The sequence below is a fragment of the Corythoichthys intestinalis genome, chromosome 17, assembly GCF_030265065.1.
Source record: "Corythoichthys intestinalis isolate RoL2023-P3 chromosome 17, ASM3026506v1, whole genome shotgun sequence".
Taxonomy (NCBI): Eukaryota; Metazoa; Chordata; class Actinopteri; order Syngnathiformes; family Syngnathidae; genus Corythoichthys; species Corythoichthys intestinalis.
This window is the reverse complement of record NC_080411.1, coordinates 10905039-10931674: the sequence shown is the minus strand read 5'-3', so window position 1 is coordinate 10931674 and position 26636 is coordinate 10905039. Positions and strand designations below refer to the sequence as shown.

Genomic DNA, 26636 nt, shown 5'->3' with positions numbered 1-26636 from the left:
ATGTTTTGTAGTTAAATGAAAATTGTTTTAAGTAAGACTTAATAAACTACTTAACAAGTTATGCAATTCCTATTCAAACCTTTTACATGCAAAATGTGTAACCACCTTTTGTTTTCTTTCAATAGGAGTGTTAAATTTAAATATTCATTGTGATGTTGTTAATATTCTGGAAAATCAACGGCATCCTCAGAGGGACAAAAGTCATACAATTTGTGCAATTAAGTTATGTATAGGCTATATTAACCCTTTCAGACCTGAGCATGCTGCTGAAGCACTCTAAACCAATAAATACACTGAATTTAGTTGCTATTGCCACTTCTGGGAGATGATTGGAAGAAACGTTTCACATCAAAATCAAATCATGAGATTTAGCACGCCCTCTTTGCTATTTTTGGATCTTTGAAAATGGCTGACCAAACGCAACTTCAAAAAGGAAAACGTAAGTCCTAATTTCTCATTAAAACACATTAGCATTAACATTAAAAATTACCAATAAAAGCAAGAAATATACCCGACCAAAAAAATTGCTCTTTGTTTTGGTTGTTTGTGTAGAGTAAAAATCAACAAAGATTTTTTTTTTTTTTTTTTTTTTTGCCCAGCAGAAAAAAATGCGGTTCTGAAGGGGTTGTGCAATGCTTTTTCATGTGTTTTAAATGGCTCTCTTACATGATTAATACAACAGTAGTTGTAAAAACACAAAGCCAATATGTATATACAATGAAAAACCCCTATTTAAAAGTCAAAATAGTGCATGTGCATTTTTTGGCGATGTAACGCGTAAGTCGGAATTAACCCTTTAAGTACTCCTAAATACCCCCTAAATCTCAAAGTAACTATCCAAAAACATTTATTGTACGTCATATTAATAAAACAAAGTGAAGAAAATAAGATACTATGAGGTACAATAAAGTACTGCTTACGCAACAACAGCAACAAAGGAAAAATAGTGGGCTTTGTGTTGTAGTTTCTTGAGTCATTATTTTGCACACATTTTTACTTTTAATCAAAGAAATACTAGAATATACATGAAATACTTATTATAATTAATAATACATGATACTTGAAAACAGCTTTAATGAAGGATTGGTTTTTATTTCAGGATTTTTTTTTTTTTTTGTATTGTTTTATATTGTAGTCATAATTTTGTACACTTTATTTGTTGTATTTGAGTTTTGAGGAATACTTTAATCTAGGAATATTATTATAATATAGTAATACTTTAGTAACACAAGAAATTTTCAGAATTTTCAAGTAAAGCTTTTTTATGTTCTTACTGTTCAATTGTACTATTATGACAGAAATATATTCATATTTATCCCAAAAATTGCTAATGAGTTTGCAGTTATTGACATCAAATCCATTTCATTGCATTGAGTGATCATGTTTCACTGCCATTGACGGCGGTAGACGTCCAATCCAATTTGACTCCCAGTCATAATGATTGGACATCTGTCACTGCCAATGGCAGCCAACAAATTAGTTATGCCATTTTCCTCCGATTTAACCATTTACTTAAGCATCTACCTTAAATAATGGCGTTTGTATTCAATCTAAATCTTGCAGAGTTGCACGTTACCACAATACAACACAAGAAAGTCTCTGGAGATGACATTTAAACAGCAACTCGATATGATTGAAAGTCCCATCAATCACTCATGCAACAGTTCAAATCATGTGCCATCTTAAATGCCCAGTGGAACATTCCGGAACCAAGAACAACCCTGTGGAATGGATTCAAGGCTAATAAAAAGGAATAGGCCGCAAAGTACGTACCTCTCCCATAGACGTGCTTGACGATTTAAAGCTGTGATGAACCACTTGAGCGTGAACCGTCCTTCAAGTGGGTGAAGAGGGTCTATTTTTAGCGAACCCCCCACCGACGCCTCGCGAATGCAAAGTTACCTGATAGCGCGGACAAGCGCTGATGTTCAAGATTTAAAAGGCTTATCTATATTTACAATGATGAGCGTCAACAAAAGTGCTTTCGACGAACTGTTTATGGTTTGTTAGCTAACGGAAAAATGTAAAAACATCATTTTTATTTTCTTATTTAATCTCTCGATATGGCTATTTTGTTCTGCTGTAAAGCTAAGAGTTTTTTGTTTTCCTAGTAAATTCTCTCTTATGGGCTTTACTTATACTGTTTTCGCAAACATAGCAATTGTCCCTAGTGACAAACTGATTTGAACAATCATTTTTCACAACTGGAGGCGTAAAAAAAAAAACAAGAACTGCAATTGTTTGTTAATAGCAGAATCAACGACTAAAGGTAATAAGAAATGAAAACATAACAAAAACTATAGAAGGAAATAGAGGTAGAAAGGAACACAGGAAGGTAGTTTGAATCTAGAAACGATAAAAAAAAACAGGAAACTCGAACTCATACGTTTCATGGCTCTGTGCATAATTAACTCATTGGGCTGCTATTGATGGCCCTTTAAAAGATGACGATTCTAAGCCAGTCCTTCCAGTTTGAATGAATTGGATGTCTATTGTTGTCAATTAGGCATGTGCCGGTATGATATTCTGATGGTGTGATAACCTTAAACCAAAATATCTCAGTTTTACGGTATCACGTTATTGCAATTACAGCTCTAAAATGTGTTACTTTGAGCCATCTGGGTTTAAAAAAAAAAAAAAAAACTTTTTTCGTTTGAACAGGATTTTATTTTTCGAATTATATTAGCAAACTGGAAATTAAGTATAATGTTAAGATAAAATTTAATATATATATACAGTGGGGAGAACACGTATTTGATACACTGCCAATGGGTTTTCCCATTGACTGTGTATCAAATACGTTCTCCCCACTGTGTATATATATATATATATATATATATATATATATGCCAATGGAAAAACCCATTGGCAGTGTATCAAATACTTGTTCTCGCCACTGTGTATACATATATATATATATATATATATATAATGTATATATATGGTCCTTTAGGTGAGCCTAAACCCACAGCCACAGCTCAACATTATTACCATCAGAATAAAAATAATTGAATTTTTTCCATAAAAAGCATGTATGTATGACTCGTATCATGTTTATATTATACACACACGCTTTCTCAACAGAGACAGTTGCCAGAGAGAGAAAAAAAATGTTTTACCACCGCTAGACACACTAAACACGCTGGAGTTAACTCTCGTAGCTGGTGGGAAATGTTTATGACAATTTTTACTAACCTTTAATTTTGTACAAATGCTGAATCAAATTGGAGGTATTGCCTCCTCGGCAACCACCCGCTGTTCAGTAGGGAAAGAAACTAGCGTGCCAGAAGTCAAGTCTTCAAACACAAGCAGCTGCAATAGGAAAAAACTCCAGAATTAATTTAATTAGTCTAATTAGATTAAATTAATTAATCTGTTTTTATATTATTTTATTTTTACAAAGCAAGTGTCGCTAGGATGATTATGACAGTCTCCGGTTTAACTCAGAACAACGGAATGAAAATTGAAAAAATAAAACTCCCGCGAATGTTAATACAACAAGATTCTGATTCGCTCATTTCGCTGTCAATCAGAAAGGGATTCAGCCTCAGACCAGTGTTGTTCTTGACAGCCCTTTTCATTTTTGTCTTGGTCATTTTTGGACGATAATACTTATTAGTTGTTGTCATATCTTAGTCATCTCAAAATGTGTTTGTCTTCGTCTAGTTTTTGTTGACGAAAACTCAAGACTACTTTAGTTTTAGACAGTCGACATTTACTAAAAGTATTTTTGTCTGTAAAATTAAAAACGTTTTACTCCAAAAATGAATAAATAAATAAGGGTTTCCAACTATTTCGAATGACATTAACACACGAGCACATATTGTAGCATCTACAAGGACAGCGCCAACTTGGTGATGATAATAAACACGAAGCAGGAAAACAGTACATTATTTTCAATTAATTACAGTGCCTTGCAAAAGTATTCGACCCCCTTGAATCTTGCAACCTTTCGCCACATTTCAGGCTTCAAACATAAAATATGAAATTTAATTTTTTTGTCAAGAAGCAACAACAAGTGGGACACAATCGTGAAGTGGAACAACATTTATTGGATAATTTAAACTTTTTTAACAAATAAAAAACTGAAAAGTGGGGCGTGCAATATTATTCGGCCCCTTTACTTTCAGTGCAGCAAACTCACTCCAGAAGTTCAGTGAGGATCTCTGAATGATCCAATGTTGTCCTAAATGACCGATGATGATAAATAGAATCCACCTGTGTGTAATCAAGTCTCCGTATAAATGCACCTGCTCTGTGATAGTCTCAGGGTTCTTTTTAAAGTGCAGAGAGCATTATGAAAACCAAGGAACACACCAGGCAGGTCCCAGATACTGTTGTGGAGAAGTTTAAAGCCGGATTTGGATACGAAAAGATTTCCCAAGCTTTAAACATCTCAAGGAGCACTGTGCAAGCCATCATATTGAAATGGAAGGAGCATCAGACCACTGCAAATCTACCAAGACCCGGCCGTCCTTCCAAACTTCCTTCTCAAACAAGGAGAAAATTGATCAGAGATGCAGCCAAGAGGCCCATGATCACTCTGGATGAACTGCAGAGATCTACAGCTGAGGTGGGAGAGTCTGTCCATAGGACAACAATCAGTCGTACACTGCACAAATCTGGCCTTTATGGAAGAGTGGCAAGAAGAAAGCCATTTCTCAAAGATATCCATAAAAAGTCTCGTTTAAAGTTTGCCACAAGCCACCTGGGAGACACACCAAACATGTGGAAGAAGGTGCTCTGGTCAGATGAAACCAAAACTTTTTGGCCACAATGCAAAACGATATGTTTGGCGTAAAAGCAACACAGCTCATCACCCTGAACACACCATCCCCACTGTCAAACATGGTGGTGGCAGCATCATGGTTTGGGCCTGCTTTTCTTCAGCAGGGACAGGGAAGATGGTTAAAATTGACGGGAAGATGGATGCAGCCAAATACAGGAACATTCTGGAAGAAAACCTGTTGGTATCTGCACAAGACCTGAGAATGGGACGGAGATTTATCTTCCAACAGGACAATGATCCAAAACATAAAGCCAAATCTACAATGGAATGGTTCAAAAATAAACATATCCAGGTGTTAGAATGGCCAAGTCAAAGTCCAGACCTGAATCCAATCGAGAATCTGTGGAAAGAGCTGAAGACTGCTGTTCACAAACACTCTCCATCCAACCTCACTGGGCTCGAGCTGTTTTGCAAGGAAGAATGGGCAAGAATGTCAGTCTCTCGATGTGCAAAACTGATAGAAACATACCCCAAGCGACTTGCAGCTGTAATTGGAGCAAAAGGTGGCGCTACAAAGTATTAACACAAGGGGGCCGAATAATATTGCACGCCCCACTTTTCAGTTTTTTATTTGTTAAAAAAGTTTAAATGATCCAATAAATTTTGTTCCACTTCACGATTGTGTCCCACTTGTTGTTGATTCTTGACAAAAAATTAAAATTTTATATCTTTATGTTTGAAGCCTGAAATGTGGCGAAAGGTTGCAAGGTTCAAGGGGGCCGAATACTTTTGCAAGGCACTGTAAATGTTAGTACAAGTTATATAAATTTTATATTAAAACCCCTCTCAATGTTTTCGTTTTAATAAAATTTGTAAAATTTTCACTCAAAAAATTAACTAGTAGCCCGCCATTGTTGATGTCAACAATTACTTACCCAATGCTCATGGGTTCTGAAGCCTATAAAATCAGTCGCACCCAAGCGCCAGCAGAGGGCAGCAAAACTCCATAAAACACTACAAGTGAGCGTTTCACTGTACTGTCATTTAAATCTGTCTGAGCGGAGCATCTGCGTTAATTGCGTCAAATATTTTAACGTGATTAATTTAAAAAGTTACCGCCCGTTAACGCGATAATTTTGACAGCCCTAGTTTTTTTTTTTTTTTTTTTAGCCTCTAGGTGTTCAAAAACTTGGGTGAATATACATTCAAAAAATTATATATTTATTATCGGTTATCGATATCGGCATTGAGGAGCAGGAAGTTATCGATATCAGTATCGGTTTCAAAAAATGGATATCGTGCACCCCTAGTATTGATATCAAGGTGAAATATTAATACTGTATAACAGTAGTTGGGGCACAGTCGTGTTGGTTGAAGATCACAAGTAAACTTCACCGAATCTGTCTGGCCGCTCTATGAATGGGAACGTCGATCAAAAATAGACGCTAAAAGTTTTCTAGCGAGGCCCGTACGGACACATTACACCCCGTGCACTATGTTGTTGTGACGTGTTAGATTGGACTCACGCACTTGATGAGGCAGAGTGACACAAGTGTCCACTTACAACACGATGATGTATTTTTACATCGTGTTGTTGTACGGCCTGCCATCTGCCCTCCTGATGAGACTCTGGGGATCTGAGGTAAGTGATGCGCATGTCCAACATGTTCGTCACTGCCGAGTATTTGTTATGACGCAGTATAGGAGAGGCACCTTAACTCAGTGGCTGCCAATCACAATTATAGATGTTCAATTCATTTAAACTGGGAGAACTGGCTGTAAATGCTCATCTTTCAAGGCATTAGCGGCGCTACATGTCCAATCCTTTTTGACTGGGATGGGCGAATGAACATTAGTTCAATGGCAACTAATCAGTCAAAATCAGTACGCTATAAAGAGTTAGTTGTTGCTTAACTTGAAGTCATGTATTAAGTATTCTTTCAAAATGTAATGTCCTCAATAAGTATTTTTTTCCCAAATCTTGAGTTGTTAATATATACAGTAGTAATACATATGTAACTATGCCTTTATTACACAATTTCAAACTGGATTGGACGTCCACAGCTGTCAATAGCAGCTAACGAGTTAGTAAGATATGACAGTATCTGCATCACAATGTTGTAAAAAGAAGCCAGCCATGTTTGGTAGTTAGGAGCTGCTAACAGTTTAAAAGGGATTTACGTAAGCAATGAGAATGGACGTTATGTACCACTTGTGACTCACTGTCATGGAAGATGCAGTGAACAAATCAGAGATGCCGACATGCTCAATTGGATTACAGCAGTAAATCTCGTAGGAATTACTGCCACGTTAACTTCAAGGGGAAAGGCCACAGCCAAGGTCCAGCTATTCTAGACCGTTGGTTACCTCATTGACTGCCATTGACGGAGATAAACGTCTGATTTTGATGTAACGGAAATACTCCAGTAGATAAAAAAAGTGTAGTCATTAAATCATATTAAGTTATTTGAAAGTGAGAAGTGAGAAAATGCATCAATCAAATCCCAAGCTTGCCAATAGATTGAGTTGCTATGTTTTTGTAATCCTGTTGACACACCCAACCAACCAACAAAAACAACGTTGCACGAAAAAATAGATTGTTTATTTGGAGTATGCCAGAAATGTTCAAAGCTTACTCGACTAACGTCACAAAGTCAACGCACGGATTAAATCAGTGTTGAACCGGCTCGTCTTCCCATTTCCATTTGAGAAGAACGTAAGGCTTCTCGATCAGCACCGTCAAGACCACGCTTGTCCCCAGCGTGAGCACCACATGGCCGAGGAACAGGTACATCTAAAAGAGTCCCATCTTACATAAATACAGTACCGCATCGACTAATACACTAATACAGTAGCCGAGAGCTCACAAAGTTGATGTCTGTGTAGTGGATGGGCGTCTCTTGCAGTCCGATGTAGACCAGAATGAAAACAGGATGTATCAAATAACAGGCGAAACTGATTCTGGTCAGTGGCACCCACATAGAGAGTGACAAGAAGCTATTGATGAAGCCTACAGAAAGAGAAAGATTAATCTGTATTATATGTCTATCTGCTCTCTAGTTACCCAGCTATTTAAACGCAGCATTGAGAGATAACCTCTAGCTAGATAGATAGATAGATAGCATATTGGCCTGAATATAAGACGGCCCTGATTATAAGACGACCCCCTCTTTTTCAAGACTCAAGTTTGAAAAAAGACTTTTTGAACACCAAATTAATTTTTGTACAGGAAATAATTACAGTACATTCGAAACAAATGATTATAACAATATATTTAAGAGAAAAAGCATGTTATTTTGCCTCATTCAAATCTTAATAACTGAACATTTAAATATGTAAACTAAAGTGCAATCACATTGGTAAATGAATGGCTTCTGGTTTTTGAAATGTAAATAAACCGATCTATTGTGATAAAACAACAAAATTGCAATAACTGCATTGACCATCAAAGGGAAGTATAACTGTAGTCTTGAAACAAATCTGAATAAGGAAAAACATTGCAATAAAATAATGCAAACTGGTTAAACTTTAGAGGAGCTGAGATCTGTCATGACAGAACATCGCTTCAATGATATTTGGTGCCATCTAGCGTCGTGAATGGGGAGAGTAGTTGAGATCTGTCAACAGAACATCGCTTCAATGATATCTGGCACCATCTAGCGTCGTGAATGGGTATAATGTGTAGACCGCAAATATAAGACGACGCCCTCTTTTTCAGTCTTATTTCAATGCAAAAAACACTGTCTTATATTCGGGCCAATAAGATAGATAGATAGATAGATAGATAGATAGATAATAAAAACATAGGCCTATACTCTGTATGCAGTATATCATGTATCTAGCTAGCTAGCAAGCGATCTAGTTAGATAGCCACATGATATGTATATACAGGGAGTTCTCGGGTTACGATCTTATGTCCTTGACCCAAGACTTTTCGACGTTTGACCCATGCCTTGTCCGCCATTTAGTCCCCAGCGCCAGTGTTTCGCTTTGTACTTGTCTGTGTGTATCTTTTTATCTATCCGGGTGTAACTTTGCCTTTTTTTGTCCTCCTTTTTTCACATTATGACCCCAAAGAAGATAGATGGTTCTTTGCATTTACCATGGAAACGAAGCTTAACTTCATGAAAAATCGTAAAAAGGACAGACTGGTAAAGATATGCTGCGTTCTCCTTCTCTATTCACCTCTCATCAGTAATGGTAAGTACATCTTATTTTTTTGTTTTAATGTAGTGTGGCGTCTACAAGAACAATGGCAACTTCGTTAGAGTTTTCAATGGTTTACTTGCAGCCGAAAGCACGGAACACGAGCTGTAGTTAGAGGTGTGCTAACACGTTACATCTACTCCGTTACATTTACTTGAGGAACTTTTTGAGAAAAATGTACTTGTAAGAGAAGTTTTACTAAGCCATACTTTTTACTTGAGTAGATTTGTGAAGAAAAAACACTACTATTACTCCACAGCTTTGGGCTACACAAGAGTTGTTGCATCTTTTCTCTTTATTCCACATATTACAGTAGATTCATGTATTTTTTATTTTTGCTAGCGATGCCAAGAGTTGCCCTACCAATTTCACCAACGAGAAGTCGAAACAATAATCACATGAACCCATTATACCAATCAGACGCAAGCTTGCCGTTCTATGTTCACCCCGGCCTGTTCAATCATGTGGTCTCTTTAAAGCACCGTAAAAAATGAAGTATTTGATTTATAGAGCGCTTCATTTTTTCTGTCATTGGAATTCAATGATTTTTTTTTTGTGTGTGTGTGTATTTCTTTGGCTTAATGTGGTTACATAATGGGTTATTGTACAGTATTATTATAACAAAAGTTAATCTAGATAACTTTGTGGCCAGATTAAAATACCATTGTTTAAAAAAAAAAAAAAAAAATCTAAGCAGTTACTCACTATGTTAATCCTAACTTAAGTATTCTTTTTACCAAATACTTTTAAAACATTAAAAGTACATTTTTGGACGACTACTTTTACTTAAGTAATATTTTGAAGTAACGCTACTCTTCCTTGAGTAAAATGTTTGACCACTCTACCCACCTCTCGCTGTAGCCGATGACAACAAAGATGACACCAAAAAAACCTTATCTCACCCCTAATCTCTCTCTCCAGTCAGTCATGCAGTGCGTTTAGGGACAGCATTTAAAACACTCCACGCATTGCAACATGACGACTTTCGACCTTAATGGTGAAATCCGAGAAATTCAAGTTAGGTTGCCAGCGTAGGTCTTCCTAACTTGAGAACTCCCTGTATATGTTTTTTTGTAATTTCCTTTTTCTTATCATGATTTTTTTCTTTAATTGCACATGGTTTTTCCTTCACAAGCACACAAAGTAGCTTCTGTATTATTCTTTTACCTCCATAGCCCTCCTCGCAGGCTAGGATGATCCAGGTGACCATCAGAGCCCAGATGGGTCTGTGCAGTCCCTGGTAAAGCGCATGTGTCACGGATGGTTGCACTGGGATTCCACGAAGAGCGTAGGCCACTCCTATCAACACTGCCAAGATTGACAAACAGCACAACCAACCGAGCACCGCCTGCCACTGAAGAACAAACACAAATACGTGGGTGTGATGGCAAAAACAATGACGCTAAGTGGAATTGACATTTAATATTATTGTGGATGGATCTAACCTTATGTTTTAGGAGCTGACCTTTTTTAGTTGTCAGGTATATACCGGTTAATATTCCTATTAAAAATGGTCCATATCTTGTGTGAGGCTTCACATAATAATAAAGAACATAATTCTCTGATGTCCTGGAAAGCAAAAATATCGTCTTTTTCTTTTTAGTGTAGCATTATCGGTAATCAGTAAGTATGACTTTTACATGCACTTGACTCCAAATCATCAGAACCGAATAGCCGTCACTGAGGCTTACAGCGTAGATGGCTGGAAGACAGGGAGCTGCAGGAGTCCTGTTACCAGAGAGGCAGCAAACGTAGTCATCAACAGGAGGCCTCCTGCCACGGCTGCAAAGATACTTCTATTTCTGGTGGAGGATCCAGAAGATTGGTTAGGTGCTGTTGTTATCCTAGAATCCTGAATTAAAGAGATTTGGACATACAATCTGTATAAGTAAACCAGTAGGGGAGTGGTGGCGTAACACTGGAAGTCCAAAGACAGGTACCACGTCCAAGGCACACACTACAGAGAGGTTGGGTTCTTATAAACAACTGTTTCAAGATAAAAATGTGAACCTTTAGGAGTTACTGTTCGACCTTACTATCTCATGAACTGGGAGTAGATTGCTAATCAGAAGCAAGTTCGCCCACCAGTATGTCTTACAATCCATCAAGTTGTCTATAAATGGAAACCAGTAAGGACCAGAGCGGACCAGCGAGATAAAGCCAACAGTCAGACACATAACAAAGATGTGCAGTGGCTGGATCCTGTCACGGAGAAAAACTGTTCACGTTCTCTTTCCGCAACGATTTCAAACGCAGCATTGAGAGATAACCTTTTGAACCTCTTGAAGAGGAAGACCATCAAAAGACCCGGAGTCAACTTGTCGCCAGCCCTTTGGATGGAACCTAGTAGAGACCTGGCGCTTAGTAGACCACTGAAAGACAAAAACGTTTTGGTGTTGCATTGATTAGGGAGTTAGTAAAAAAACACACTTAGATTATGATGATTTGCCATTCTTAAGAAGGCTCTACGACTTCTCATAAATTCACAATTTCTGACGTTTCAGTTTACTGGAATGCAACTCTAGTCTCACCCCAAGAGGAGAAAGGTGTCTACAGCCAGAAAAACAGGTCCACTGAGAGAAAGCACATACAGAGGGCTTCGTTCGACTGTTTTCTTCCAGTCTTTGTAGTTATCTGGGAATGATAACGTCATTTAAAAAATCGAAACCGGAACTATGAGCCCTGTAACTCAAGATTTAGCACAGACTTACCCAGGTTGTTTATCACAGGGAATTGCGCAGAATGTCCGCATATGATCCATAACAGGCTGAGGATGCGGATGCCATTCAAGGAAGAGTAGCCGGTTGAGGGGAAACCTGAGGAAGTGCTAAAGATACCTCTGCTGGTCGTTTGGAGGGAAAAGGCTTGAAGGCACTGATATATGCAGCTTTTGGGAAAATACCAAGATCCATTTCTGTTGATGTCTGTGGGAAACATGACCCGTTGAAGCACCTGTACATAAGTTCAGTGGCGGTCTTGGCAATTTTGGGGCCTAAGGCGAACATATCCAGGGGCCCTCTTCATGGGTCAGGGGCTAAAAAAGTGAGAAGGGTGTGGAGGAAATATGTTCCGGTAGACTAGGGCTGTCCAAAACGACAAATTTTCTCCTGATTAGTCAGCCGACTAGTTTTACGATGAGTCGACTAATCAAATAATTTTCTTTTTTTTTTTTTTTTTTACTAATTTAACAATGACATTTTTGTTGACGCTTATTAATTCACAAAACCATTTTGGAACACTTAAATTCTTTATTAAAGTACAAATAATCATGTAAATAACAATAGTTAATCACAAATGAACAATGAGGTTAAATGCTGGTAGCATTTAGTAGTGCAAAAGAATGGAAAGTAAACAGATTCAGAAAATTGACTTTGCCTTTCCAACATTATTCAAAACAATTCTCAAAAAAAAAGTTATAGCAATATTATTATAGTATACTAATACAGTGGTACCTCGACATACGATCGCTTCGACACACGATCTTTTCGACATCCGACGTAAAATTTGACTCGCCATTTGTTTCTACATCCGACGAAAAACTGGAAATACGACGACATGGCAGCACCGCAGACGAATGCACGGCGGATTTTCTTGTGTGACAAATCGACACAGGTTTCAAAAAAAGGTTGGTACAGGTGGTGAAACAAGGAAAAAGTTGACGCTTACCTTCTAAATGAAAATGCAAATTATAGAACAATATGAGCGTGGGCTGGGCATCCGTGAAATGGCTAAACAATAAATCTCCACAGTCCTCCTCCGACCATCGTTCGCCAGTCTTTATAAATTAAGCTGTCAATTCTTATTGTGGTAACATCTCCATATAAATTGCCAGATTCGCCACGTTTTTATCATTTATTTCACAACTTATTCAAGACAAAACACCTACTGTGTGCTGCAATTGATGGTGTTCTCAAGAAAACATTAAAAGTGAAAGTGAAACTCCCAAGCTCACCGCTCTCTGTCTCTGGCACGTCAGCCCCGCGGTGCGTTCAGGTAGCACATAAAACGTCCGCCACATTATAACCCGATTCATTACATTAATACAGGAATTATTTTTATTATTTTTGTTATATTATTCCGATTTTTATTTATAATTTATTTGTTTTGCTATGTGTAATTGCAATTTGTAATAGTACCAGCAGTATTTATTAGAGATTTAATGTAGGTTTTTGAGCTGTGGAACGAATTAATGGAATTATAATGTATTCCTATTGGAAAATCCTGCTCGACATACGACCATTTCGACTTACAAACAAGGTCCTGGAACGGATTAACTTCGTATGTAGAGGTACCACTGTATATGTAATAATAGTATAATAATTATAATAATTATTCATTGCCAATCATATTTGTCATAAAGAGTGTCATTTAAAAACTGTTCTTAGTGTAGAATCTGTATTCTGTAGTATTTACTCTACATATTATAATATTAATTCTGAAGTATGTGGGATTAACTCCAGAAACCGTAATTTATATGACGAACATGACGTGCTTTTATTTTGAAATGTTCATGAATGAGGTACATTCGCTAAACCGCAAACCGAAAGCTTTACACTCCGTGAAAAAAACATTCTTCGTCATTGCCTGTGGTGTCACTAATAGATTTTTTTTTCATTAGCAAATGCGATTAACCAGCTGTTGAGTGTTATTGTATGACTGATCGGAACTGTACTGCATTGTTTAGCCACAGGGTGTGCTGTCTTGTATTTTATGTTCAGTGTGAAAAAGAAGATAGTTAAAAGAGGCATTAGCGGCCTGTTCTTAACTTCTGCCTCACTGCACTTTGGCTCTCATGGAGAGCACGTTCGCTCATGTTCGAAATAAACGATAGCCGACGTGCAAAGTAGCAAGTAAGCTGTAAAAATAGCGAGCTTAATGGCGTGAAAAACGCGGGAGAGCTAAGTGAAGCTCACGAACAGCTAAGCGATGCTAAACGGAGCTAAGCGAAGCTAAATGGCGCTACTCAGATACTCAGTCAGTCGTCGTGGAACAGTCCATTGTAGTGTGTGTGTGGGGGAAAGATTATATAACTGCAGCATTCAAATGGCTTTCTTTTTGTTTTGTTATTTGTTTGGTATGCTGACATAATTATACATGACGAATAGGGGGGGGTGCTGCTGGCTCCGATGGCCCAAGCCCTAGCTCGTTGGGGCAAGGGCAGCTGGTTGAGGGCCCCCTACTGGTTGGGGGCCTAAGGCGATCGCCTACTTCGCCTGAATATTAGATCCGCCTATGCAGAAGTTAATGCACTAGACTAGTCTAGGGCCTGTTGCACACTTTTTGGTTTTCGTCCGTTTTCTGCCCAAAACGTGTGGTTAACTAGTTTGTGTTTGCTGGCTTAGTCGTTGGCTGTGGGTTAACTTCAGGAGATACCCGAATGAGTGTATTTAAATTTGTTCTGGACATCAGAATCTTGGAATTTGACTAAAGCTTCCTTTGGGCCTATGTATAGGACTTCTTAAGTATCCTGAATGTGGAGAGTGCAGTCGTTGTACTTACTTGTTGCCTCTGTCATACCACCATTTGCTTCACCACCCATTGAACCGTTCGTCTTTAGCGTGCCGTACTGGTTGAGGCCAGCGTTTAAACAGGGGGACTCTGTTGTTGGCTTCACATCTTGATTACGTTGCCACCTCATTGCTGCTGAGATCAGGGTAGCGACGAGTGGCAAAGCCAGCATCGTGAAACATACTAACCTACAATAGAAAGGTTCGATTAAGGTGAAAAGTAGTGTTGCAGTACCGATAAGACACTAAAATGATGTCATCGGTGTCGGCGATTACTAAGAAATAGCATGTTGACACTGTGCAATATATTTTTCAAGATTTAGTGACCCCCTGGTGGTCGCTCTACCAAACCGTTAATTCTTTTTCTGTGAATTTAAATGACATCACTAGTCGACGTCCAATCCATTTGAAGTGGGAAGGGTGGCGTCTCGCGCCATGACTGGCAGAGAGTGAGTGAAGCAGTGTCTGACCAAGCCATGATAGCAGTTACTTTACATTCAAGTGAGCATGCATCATCAACATTTTGTATAAATAAATACAGAAATACCTCTACATACGAAGTTAATCCGTTCCAGGACCTTGTTTGAAAGTCAAAATGTTCGTATTTCGAGCAGGATTTTCCAATAAGAATACATTATACTGTAGTTCCATTAATTTGTTCCACAGCCCAAAAATGGGCTAATGTGGCGGACATGTTTTGCGTGCTGTACCTAAACGCATCGCGTGGCTAACGTAATAGAGTGAGAAAGGTGCAGTAGAGATTTAACTTTCTCTTCTAATGATTTGTTGTTGGCGTCAACTGCGGCGGACAGTAGGTGTGTTGTGTTGCACAAGTTCTGAAATACTGTGATTAAAAACTAGGGCTGTCAAACGATTCAATTTTTTAATTGAGTTAATCACAGCTTAAAAATTAATTAATCGTAATTAATCGCAATTCAAACCATCTAAAAAATATGCCATATTTTTCTGTAAATTATTGTTGGAATGGAAAGATAGGACGGATATATACATTCGACATACTGTACATAAGTACTGTATTTGTTTATTATAACAATAAATCAACAAGATGGCATGAACATTATTAACATTCTGTTAAAGCGATCCATGGATAGAAAGACTTGTAGTTCTTAAAAGATAAATGTTAGTACAAGTTATAGAAATTTTATATTAAAACCCCTCTTAATGTTTTCGTTTTGATAAAATTTGTAACATTTTCAATCAAAAAATAAACTAGTAGCTCGCCATCGTTGATGTCAATAATTACACAATGCTCATGATGCTGAAACCCATAAAATCAGTCGCACCCAAGCGCCAGCAGAGGGTGACAAAACACCAAAAAACACAAGTAACAAGTGGACATAACACTATGCTGTCATTTTACTCTGTTTGAGCGGGGCATGCGCGTTAAATGCATCAAATATTTTAATGTGATTAATTTTTAAAAATGAATTACAGCCCGTTAACGCGATAATTATGAAAGCCCTGTTAAAAACCTGACGAAGCTGGGAATTTCTTTGGCGATGTTACCACAAGAATAATTGTCACCTTCACTAATAAAGACTGGCGAGCGGAGGTCGTCGGAGGACCGTCAAAATCATAGACATTTTACAGCCTTATTGTCGCACGCCACGCTCATATTTTTCTATCATTTCCATCTTTATTTCAATGGTAAGCGTCACTTTTTTCCTTTAGATAAGATAAATAAATAAATTGCTCTTACATGCAGGTGATATCCGATGCATTGGGGCTAACAGTATCTGACAAGCAGTGAGTCATAAACATCTCCTGAGTGGATTCATTAACCAGAATCGAGGGTAATGGCGCGATGAGTGAGGTGTGTCCAATTTTAAATGTATCTATGAAAGAGAAAATAAATGCATCAAAGTCAAGGGCGTAGGTTTGGTCTCAACATTGGTAGGGATGATACTGTATAACAGCATAACCTGCATATACACTTTTTGCTCGGGATGGGACATTAATAAGACCAAACAGATTGGGTGAACGGGGGTCAGGGCTACATTTCTCACAAATATTAACCTAATTAATTGATATGCTAAATCTGGGGTGATCATTACTTCGATCACGATTGACCAGTCGATCACAACGCTAGTGTGGGTAGCTCACGGCATTAATTATGTGTGTATATGAGGTTATGCAGCACCCTTCTCTCTCTAAGCAGCTTCTTGCTCACATTTTCTGGTTCTATAGTTTCCAGCAGAGTTCACTACATTTCTCACAGTTTAATATAAGGTAACAGTAGAAAACACAAATAGATGGACACTTCTTTCTTAGCAGCTTCCTACTCGAGTTTCGCAGGTTAGTTGGTTGGCAGTTTAATGTTATGCTAACTCAGATGCAGGTCGGACTTTCAGTAGCAAAATTAGTGTTGTGTTTCCCACCTCCACAACATTTCCGTCTTTTTAAATTACTTACAGTGGCTGCTGCTGGCCCAAAAAAACCTAATATTGCCGTGTGAGTGTGAGCGTACGTATGTGTGTTGGGGGTGGGTCAAGTCATCAGCTAAACAAACGTGCGTCTGAGGGGTGGGGGGTAATGGACCGGCGGATTCAGCATGTGAAAAGGGGTAAATATAAGTATGAACATAATGAAAATAATTCACTTAAAAATGGCAGGGGCAATTCTATCCTTATAACATATGGGAAATTACCTATATAACTGGACTCATTTTATAATGCATATAAGGTTGTTACAAGTTGGTAGGGACAATTTGAGCATCTTGAAAAGTGGTGTTATGTGCCTACCGTTCCTATGCAAACCTACGCCCTTGATCATAGTTATGAATACAGAACACGGTGGCTTTCAATGAACTGACCGTAGAGCACCATTGTTTGCACCTCCTCTTCATCACAAGAGTCTGGGACACAGATGCCCACAAAGTACTGGATTTTTCCCTGCGAATGAAATGAAAATGGTCTCTTTAATTCATCCTTGATCTTTTTATTTTCTGTAATCTGCATTATTTGCCCTGACTTGCTTGAGGAACACTTGGCAGTACTGTCCACTGAAGGAAGGACTGTGGGCAGAGCGACACTGCTGCAGCAGACCAGGCCGGTTGGCATTACCGCCTTCAACATTGCTACCCTGTTTCCCAAAAGCATCATACACTGCGATTAAAAAAAAAAAAAAAAAAAAAAAGATAACATACATAACAGTATACATTATAAATCTGGGAAAGAATGGGGAAAAAAATCACAGTCACTAATGAAATGAGCCAAAAACACTACTTACTGAGTACTGCGTATTCTTGGGGCTTGTCCTGGTTCATTTCCGACAGGAAAGTATTGGTATCCATCGCACATTTTTTGGACACGGCCAACGACTGTGTTGTCTTTACTTGTAAACCTGCTAAAAGAAACAAACTTACCCAACCAAGGGCCATTATAGAAGTAGCTACATCTTTTTACAGGGCTGCGTATTTAAAGTGGGGGGGATTCAAGAGCTACCTTAGCTAATGTGACACATCCACACCTGCTTTTCCAGGTCAGGTGCACAAAGGATTCGGTTGCGTGGGACGTTGAGAGGAAGGATCTGGAGTGTCTGTACGTCATTGAGGGATCAACACGATTAACACCTTAGCATCGCAAAAGATGACAGTTGCTTAATTTCCTAAGCATTACTGGTCTATCTTAATAGGCGTGGTGCCAATGTACTTTTAATTACTGTAGCCATGTTTTCCTGTAAGTTGCCCTTCACATGGAACCACATTTGGTGACTAACGTTAATATGGATGCTACATGCTTTACTATAAAGTAGTAGGAAAGGGATTTCTCAGAAATTTAAGTAATGCGGTTCGGCGGTTTACAACTGTCTCCACTTAAGATCTTTAACAGTTGTGAACATATAGTCAAGAAACTTTTGTAGACACTCATTTTTGCAGAGTAATTAAGACCGACATATACCCCGATAGCCAGCGACTGCGTGCCGGATCCAGCCACAGCTCACCAGATCTGCATAGCAATAACGCCCGCTTAACGTCAGTGCGCCAGATGCTGCCCGGATCAGCACTATGACATCAAATGATAGGTTACTCACTGTTCCAGGGCGGACTGTGCAGACCGTACGCGCTCAAAATAAAAAATTTCACGGTCGATGTGTGACGTCACTGTCAGCGTGCACCTGAAAGGCAACTAAACAGAGGAGCACGCAGGAGTCACGACACATCAGCGGACAGCAAATTTGTATAGTAAGTGCTTTATTCAAAGTCATAATCGCGTTTTGAAGTCACTACTTGACTGTTAAAAATGTTATTCAACCAAGCGTTAATAAAATGTCCGGTGTATTCAAGTGACCTGCCATGTCTGCAAGTTAAGTACTTCAAAATTTGTTGCATAACAACATATGGAGGGAGAAGGCATTTGCACTATATTGATGTAAATATTTATATGTTTGAATACTATTATTCAAACTGAGCCCCTCCTCCTTGTGTTTGTGTTTTTGTGCCACTGCCTTGATTGCACAGATGGGTGAGCCTGGGACCAGGTGCCGCTGATCATCGTCAACAGCTTACTTAAACCGATCCTTGGCCTCACATCATCGCCAGATCAACAACTGACTGATGTGACTTTCAGCTCACAAAAAATCTTGTAGTCCTGATACTGAGCTCATTTTTGTCCCCCCCAGATTCTGTACTGCTTGCCTGCCAGAATGCCTGCCTGCCCGTTAACATTTTCTCTCACCAAACTGCCCACCAGATTCTTCGGACACTATCTGCCACTCCCTCTCATCGTCAATGAACTCTTTTTACCACTGCCAGTTTGCCTCTGACTTTAATGTGGAGTTGCTTGTTCCAATTAAAATATTTGGTGAAAAAGCAGTGTATTGTTATGGTGCATTAATAAGTTAGCATTATTAAATGGTATAAAAAAAAAAAACAATGTGTGTTGTAATGATTGCTTTTAATAGAAAATTTGAATTTGCAACACAAACATAATACAGTATGATACATTGAACAAAAGTGACCCCAAATTAAATACTAAAAACAGTTTTGATACAAATCTGGCCGAAATTTGCTGTACATCTGGCCTATGTCCGCTCCAGTTATATTTTGCTGTCTGGGCATGAGTTGCTTTAGTTATTGTTTCGAAATATTTGTTGTGCTTGTGAATCTACTCCTGAGTTAATGTAATACTGGTCTGGATCAATCGCCTAAACAAGTTGCTAACCAGGTTGCCGTTTGAGTAAACGGCTGAGCTAAAAGTTCGAAGCTCAACATCTAGCGCTTGGTTTGGTTACCAGGAGTTACGTTTTCCAGTGTACTCGGGGTTTATGCGAGTCATTAAAAAGTATTAAAAGTCATTTAATAGAATTTGTCAAAATTCAGGCCTTAAAAAGCATTTGACTAAATGTTCGAGGAACAAAAATTATGTAAAAAAAACTAAGATTCTTTGGATTTGTTGTGTAAGTAGACCATTTGCATTCCCGGTGCAAAAATTAAATGAATAAATGAATGAAACATAAATAATGAATAATAATAATTAGTGCTGCAACGATTAATTGATTAACTCGAGTATTCGATTAGAAAAAAAGATTAAAGAAGATAAAATTTTGCTGATCCGAGTATTCGTTAAATTTAAGTGGCGTTGTAATGGTTTATTTTAAAAGTGTTTGCATTTAGTTTTATTGATTTGGGTGGATACTCTGCCTTCTAGTTTGCCTCATTTCACATGGCTGAATCCAGGTGCTCCCTGTTTGAGCTAATTTTTTTTTTTTTTAATGCATTCGTTATTCAGTTTAAAGGTATTTTTAGCCTATTTTTGTGGGAATGTGTCTGAACCATTTGTTAAGAGCATTGTAAAAACATTTTACATATACATACAGTATACAAACATACAGCATTTTATAGCATTTAAACTAGCGGACTTTTGCTATGTAAGTTTTTGTTGTACGTAGGTCCTCATTTATTTATTTTTAATACCATTTGAGGCTCAGCCCAGGTAATTTAAATTTTCTTGTTCCTTATCCGATTACTCGATTATTCGAACTAATGGTTCATCGATTAATCGACTACTAAAATAATCGATAGCTGCAGCCCTAATAATAATAATAATGAATTACTGTATGAACTCATTACATACCTCATTCACTGTACTGAAGCTGCGTGCCTGAAGCATTTTTTGAGGAATATGTGATATGGCAGTGCCTAATTGGCGGTTTTCACGTGCACTTCATCCCCAAAAAACTGATTATGTATTATTTTGATTTCAACAATAAATATAGTGGTGCAATACTGAATAGGCACTTTTTGAATTACTTCAGTTGAACATTCCCAGAATGTTTATTGGAAAATCTTGGAGTTATTACGTTTATAATTGTAAAAGTATTCAGTGGGGCATCACAATACAATTAGCCATAATATGTTAAGTCCACGACTGTATATATTGGTATAGGTTTGATATCTGTGTCAGATATTTGGAGGTGGACAATATCAGGTTATCAGTAAAAAAAAAAAGTCATTATCAGACAACTCTACTTACAATTTGTGTGTGTGAAGCTTTCTGCACTTGCATTAAATTAGTTTAATGCGGGATTAAAAAGAATTAAATGAGATTTCCTGATAAATGTAGAAACCCTTGTACTCTAGTGCAATACATTAGCATAGGATTCGGTACCATAAATAAGCTCCAGTATATCATAGGTGATAGTGGCTATGTTCAGGTCTTTCAACTTGAATAAAGACTGTATGTTAAGTCGGTGTTGTTGAAACCGAGACCGTCAACATAAAGAAACATATTGTAATATTAATGATAATACATTTTGAAATTCTCAGCTAAATATAAATTACTGAATAAAAATAAGTACCAAAAGAGTAATACGCAGAAATTGATGTGTGGCAGAAATAAGACAATTCTAACTATTATTTGTAATCATGATATAGGCGTATCATAAATTACGAGGTCACTATACATATTTGAAAATAAAATTTTGGCGTGAAATTTGAGAAGAATTTGAACCCTTCATGTTTAAAATAGAATTCAGCTCTGACCACCAGAGAGAGTGCCTGCTCTAAAAACCCATCCTCCATAGTGTCACCATTTACCATTTGTCTTCAACAAATAATTAAAAGACAGTAATTCCCACAACCTTGATAGAAGTTGGTAATATAATCTTTCTTTACTTTCACTTTTTATTGACAAAAACACCCCTCAAGCATCCACATTGTCTAAATACAAATCAGCAGCAACAGTAGCAGCAACAAGACGACATTCTAAGAACTCACGGACTAGTTCTCACAAGCAGTTTCACAGCGAGAGACTAAAGTCTTTTAAAAGTAGCTTCCTTCTACCCTACAGCTTATTGACGTTTGTCCATTACACACTTCAAGTCATGTTGGAAAAATCTCGTTTATCTCTGTTTTTCAGTGTAATAGCCATGTTTATATTTCCTCTAAGTAGCAACGAACAAGAATGGGTTTGACCAAAATGCTACTTTAAGTCCACTTGTACACAGGTATTTTAAAATACGTAAGTAAATAATAAATGTGAGATTTTCCATATGCGAGTATGTTATTGCAACTGCAAGGTAATAGTGGGACAAAAGGTGGAATTGTAGAAAATATCAGAATTTCAAAATACCTGTGTTCATGTGGAGAATATCACATTTAAATGATACTACAATCATACAGTACAAGATGTAGCAATAGCTCAACACGACAGTGGAAACCGTTTAAAATAAATTGGTCTTCTGTTTAAAAAAATTAAGTCTTTAGAAATAATGTAGTACAAAAACTATTTCTGTTGAATTAAAAACAAAAAGTGACTCTCGATACAGCATTTTAGATGTGCTGTGTGAACAGTACCGGGACATATGTAATGGGTGCACGGAGGTCTGTTGTGTACGTTGAATGTGAAACCTCCCTCCTGATTCCTTCAAGAGAGCGTGCTGGTGCCTACAGCTGCTAGCCTGGGCTTTTGGCCTAGCGGCTAAGCGTGCTCGCCTTACGAGCTAGATGCGCCGTGACTTGAAACAGGGGGACGGATAACTCTATGCAGAACGATGTTCTGAAATTCCTTCCTACCACGTGAGACATCCAACCAATGTACAGTGCGCTACCTTTTTTCGGTTTTTTTTTTTAACCTTTACATTGCCTCAAAATACATTTAGCGTGTGCTTTCCTCTGATAGCTTTTAAGCATTTTGTTTTCTTGTGGTAGCTTTAAAGCAGAGTGTTTATCTGTTGACCACATTAATCACGTAATGTATTTTAACCACCTTTATTTGATATTACAACATTTAAACATTTTCATAGCGGAATTTGTCAGTGGAGTGGATTTCAACAAATTCTGTGCAGTTTGTTAGTTATTAATTTCAGGGCTCCGGAGTAGCTAAGCTAGCGCCAGTCAATGGTCGCATCCTAGCTAGGGTGAATATATTTTGATTTCCAAAAAAGAGGACACTCAGCCCGGCCTCAACATACTTGAATTTTACTCGAAGTTCACTCAAAGATGCCTATATCACTTTAATATATTTAAAGTGTGCCCCCTCACTCTGGATGGAAAAATGCAGTTTGAAATAAATAAATAAATAAATAATGTCTTTAAAAAAACATATATATATATATATATATATATATATGTATATATATATTAGGTCTGTCAAAATTATCGCGTTAACGATCGGTAATTAATTTTTTAAATTAATCCCGTTAAAATATTTGACGAGCGATAATTAATTTTTTAAATTAATCCCGTTAAAATATTTGACGCAATTAAAGCACAAATGCCCCGCTCAAACAGATTAAAATGAGAGCACAGTGAAAGGTGTACTTGTTGTATTTTTCGGAGTTTTGCCGCCCTCTGCTAGCACTTGGGTGCGACTGATTTTATAGGCTTCAGCACCCATGAGCATTGTGTAAGTAATTATTGACATCAACAATGGCGGGCTACTACTTTATTTTTTGATTGAAAATTTTACAAATTTTATTCAAACGAAAACATGAAAAGGGGTTTTGATATAAAATTTCTATAACTTGTCTTTTAATAACTACAAGTCTTTCTATCCATGGATCGCTTTAACAGAATGTTAATAATGGTAATGCCATCTTGTTGATTTATTATAATAAAGAAATACAGTACTTATGTACCATATGTTGAATGTATATATCCATCTTGTGTCTTATCTTTCCATTCCAAAAATAATTTACAGAAAAATATGGCATATTTTATAGATGGTTTGAATTGCAATTAATTGCGATTAATTACGATTAATTAATTTTTAAGATGTAATTAACTCGATTAAAAATTTAAATCGTTTGACACCCCTAATATATATGTGTATATATATATATATATATGTATAATATATCATGCAGACCCATAGAAATGTAGTTCAGTCAATACACTTACACACAGTAGGCTATGTGCCAACTAAACATTTTTATAAATTACTATCACGACAATTGTCCTTGACAAATCTTTATTCCCATTCAATTGATATTCTCATTCAATGTTTTCGATTGCACACAAACAAAAACCGAAATAAACTGACAAACTATTCAACCAGCATGTTTCCAAACGTAGCAGTTCAAAACTACGTTTCCCATAATGCCTAGCGCGGTTTAGCTTACTGATAGCTAGCTGAGGCAAAAATCAAACTTTGCTATAAAAGTTTACAATCATCGGCAGCGCAACGATGCGACATCAAACGGGATTTTACAGTCAAAGTTCCGACAGAAGTCAACAGTTTCCATTATATACGTATTTATCGTAAAAAACTTCAGGCGTTGTGGCCAAATCGTCAACCCAGTAGATGGCGATAATGCCTCATGATAGGGGTAAACTGCCAACAAAAACAAGAAGAACTACGCCTTCCCTCCCTACGATTAGGAGCCATGTCATCGCAGGCAGGCGCTGCCACCCAGCAGCCGGAGGGATTCTTTTTCAAATTGGTCCTGTGAAAAATCATAAAAACCGGACATTTTTATGAATTTATAAAACCCGCCCGGACCACGAGGATACTACGTGAAAGTAGGACTTGTCCGGGCAAAAGAGGGCGTTTGGTCACCCTAATCCTAGCATGCCAATAAAAAATTATATTAACAGATCTAACATAGTCAAATAAATTCACAATGCAGGTCGTTGTTTAAAATACCCTTGCGGCCAAAACCATGTCACAGCAAACTAGAGAGGAGCGCTTCGGCCACTGGTGCTCATCCTGCATTCGAGGGAGGTGGGAAGTCGGACTTATCCCACTGGGATGGTACTAGTTGCGACCTCAAAGCGTTCCAAGTGTTTTTTATTTTGGCCATCAAGACATGTTGAGCTCTAGCAAACATGGCTTTTTGCAAGCAATCAAATTGTGGAGGAAAAACGACGGCAAAGGTAAATAGACCACACTGTAAACTGCCTTACACTGTAAATTGCCTTCTTCAGTTTTACTACTGACAGTCTGCTTTCCGACGGGTAAGTGACGAGTGTCGAGTGACGTCTGATTTGAAGCAACTCGTGAAGTCGGGGTACTTTTTTGTTCTGACTTCGCGACTAGGGCCTCCTAGTTCGAGTGACATTCCAGTTATATTTTTCCTGGTCGGAGGTTGGAAAACTCCGACCTACCACCTGCTTGAATGCAGCATCAGTCTACGGAGTCTTGACTTAAGAATGGCAAGACGGTGAAACGGGAATTTAAAGGTTATGAAAACAAACGTAAGAAATGGGCAAATGAGAGTTTTCACAAATTCATTATGAAGAACAAGGAACAATACTAACTGTGGATACTTGCTGCTGGCTACGACATAAACACACCAGTGGAAAAATATCACTTCACTCTGCAGCCTACCCACAGAGCTGATAGATTAGAAATGTTGCTGTTCACACTACAGTTATCTTTTTAATAACATCATCCTGAAAACATAGCCAGCACTATTAATTGCATGGGTCATCAGTTATTTTAATGCGTGCATATGTTGTTTTTTATTGGCATGCTAGGACGGGCCAATTGACTCGCGCTAGCATAGCCACTCCGGCGCCCTGACACTAATAAATAAATAACTAACTGCACAAAATTTGTTGAAATCAACTCCACCGACTAATTAAACCGAAGAATTAAAAACTAATTAAGGTGAATCAAAGATTAAGCCTAATGTCAAAAATTCTGCACTTCCCCTTTCAGGCATTGTTAGTACAAACTGAAAGCATGGTAGTACTTAGGGTGTCAAATTTGGTAGGACGTTTCGCAAGTGTGGGATATTTTGGCAGAACACCGTTTACATTGGTGGCGTGACCCGGACCGGTTACATAAGGTCAGATCTCGTACCCACAGCGCACGGTGCGTCCAAAAGCCCAGGCTAGCGGCTCGAGCCACCAGCACGCTCTCCTGAAGGCATCGGGAGGGAGGTTTTACATGCAACACACACAACGGACCTACGCGCACCTCTCACGCTCACCCCCGAAACCTTCACTGCCGATCCGGGTCACGGCACCAATGTCTGCGTTGAGCCGCATGGTCAGGTCAGGTCAGCATGGCGCGTCCAGCTCGGCAAGTGAGCTGACTTAGCCGCTAGGCCAAAAGCCCAGAGCGCCAGCCTTAGCCGCCAGTGCGCTCTCTTGAAGGCATTGGGAGTACAAAATGGACCTGCGTGCACTCGTTACATATAGAATATACTGTATGAATATTGCAATATTTTGTACGTAGTTGATTTCAATAGATAAGACATACACTTTTGGTTATAGTGGAATGGTTTCATTTCTCTGCAGAATTGAGTCTTTTGGCTTTGATAAATGCCATGCCATGTGTCCTCATGTGCGTGTTCAGGTTCCCCTCCGTCTCAAACAGCTTCCCGCACACTTTGCATTTGGTCTTTGGCGCCCCATCATCGCTATCCACCGCAACGTCGATTTGGTTCTCCCTCTGGTTTTCATCATCGTCCTTACCCCTGAATCGATTGAGACCTTGCTCCTTCAGCCGGTGTACGATAAAAAGGTGTCGGGCCTTGGAGCGGGGCGAAGTGTAGCACAGGCCGCACTCCTGGCATTGGTAGGACAAGCCGTCTGACTTGTGTTGGGGGATGTGCTTGCGGAAGGCAGGGACGTCCTCTGTGGTATAGCCGCAAACGGCGCACCGATGAACTTTAGGGATGTTCACCTTCAGCCTTTTCAAAGGCTGCATGTCCAAACTCCTGGCATTCAACCCCGGAGACCCCTCATCCTCTTCGGTTTTTCTCTTGGGGCTGACATTCTGTGC

General features: G+C 38.4%; 3 protein-coding genes across 6 annotated transcripts in view; all 3 read right to left on the bottom strand.

Moving 5' to 3' along the window:
* alpk2 (alpha-kinase 2) overlaps nucleotides 1-1790 on the bottom strand; it is a 30291-nt gene extending 28501 nt beyond the window's left edge. Inside the window, exon 1 of the mRNA XM_057819607.1 lies at nucleotides 1774-1790. The gene's annotated coding sequence lies outside the window, so the exon portion shown is untranslated. The remainder of the gene's footprint in view (nucleotides 1-1773) is intronic.
* A 5610-nt stretch (nucleotides 1791-7400) lies between these two features.
* On the bottom strand, nucleotides 7401-17920 carry oacyl (O-acyltransferase like). Its single transcript, XM_057818854.1, has 15 exons — nucleotides 17692-17920; nucleotides 17434-17567; nucleotides 17276-17354; nucleotides 16163-16298; nucleotides 14435-14631; nucleotides 11647-11859; nucleotides 11467-11569; nucleotides 11206-11307; nucleotides 10972-11137; nucleotides 10813-10892; nucleotides 10627-10737; nucleotides 10381-10504; nucleotides 10103-10289; nucleotides 7597-7739; nucleotides 7401-7523 (listed from the first exon to the last, which is right to left on the bottom strand). The coding sequence occupies exons 1-15, from the start codon at nucleotides 17840-17842 to the stop codon at nucleotides 7401-7403; spliced, it is 2049 nt and encodes a 682-aa protein (XP_057674837.1). The 5' UTR covers nucleotides 17843-17920.
* Nucleotides 17921-19265: 1345 nt separating this feature from the next.
* Nucleotides 19266-26636, bottom strand: part of znf532 (zinc finger protein 532) — a 29669-nt gene continuing 22298 nt past the window's right edge. For 3 of the 4 annotated variants that reach the window (XM_057818838.1, XM_057818837.1, XM_057818839.1), the window contains one exon: nucleotides 19267-26630. In XM_057818838.1, the coding sequence (XP_057674821.1) occupies nucleotides 26136-26630 (495 nt within the window). In that variant the 3' untranslated portion in view covers nucleotides 19267-26135. Of the gene's footprint in view, nucleotides 26631-26636 lie in introns of all 4 variants that reach the window. The other variant, XM_057818840.1, reaches the window with a different exon arrangement.

What these genes read in the sequence shown, in the direction of transcription:
- oacyl (XM_057818854.1), bottom strand. Translation starts at nt 17,842, where the DNA reads ATGGCCCTTGGTTGGGTAAGTTTGTTTCTTTTAGCAGGTTTACAAGTA. An exon ending in TACTCCCAGTTCATGAGATA is followed by an intron (nt 10,893 to 10,971) that starts GTAAGGTCGAAC and finishes ACCTCTCTGTAG; the next exon opens with TGTGTGCCTTGGACGTGGTA. An exon ending in CTGGTTTACTTATACAGATT is followed by an intron (nt 10,738 to 10,812) that starts GTATGTCCAAAT and finishes ATCCTCCACCAG; the next exon opens with AAATAGAAGTATCTTTGCAG.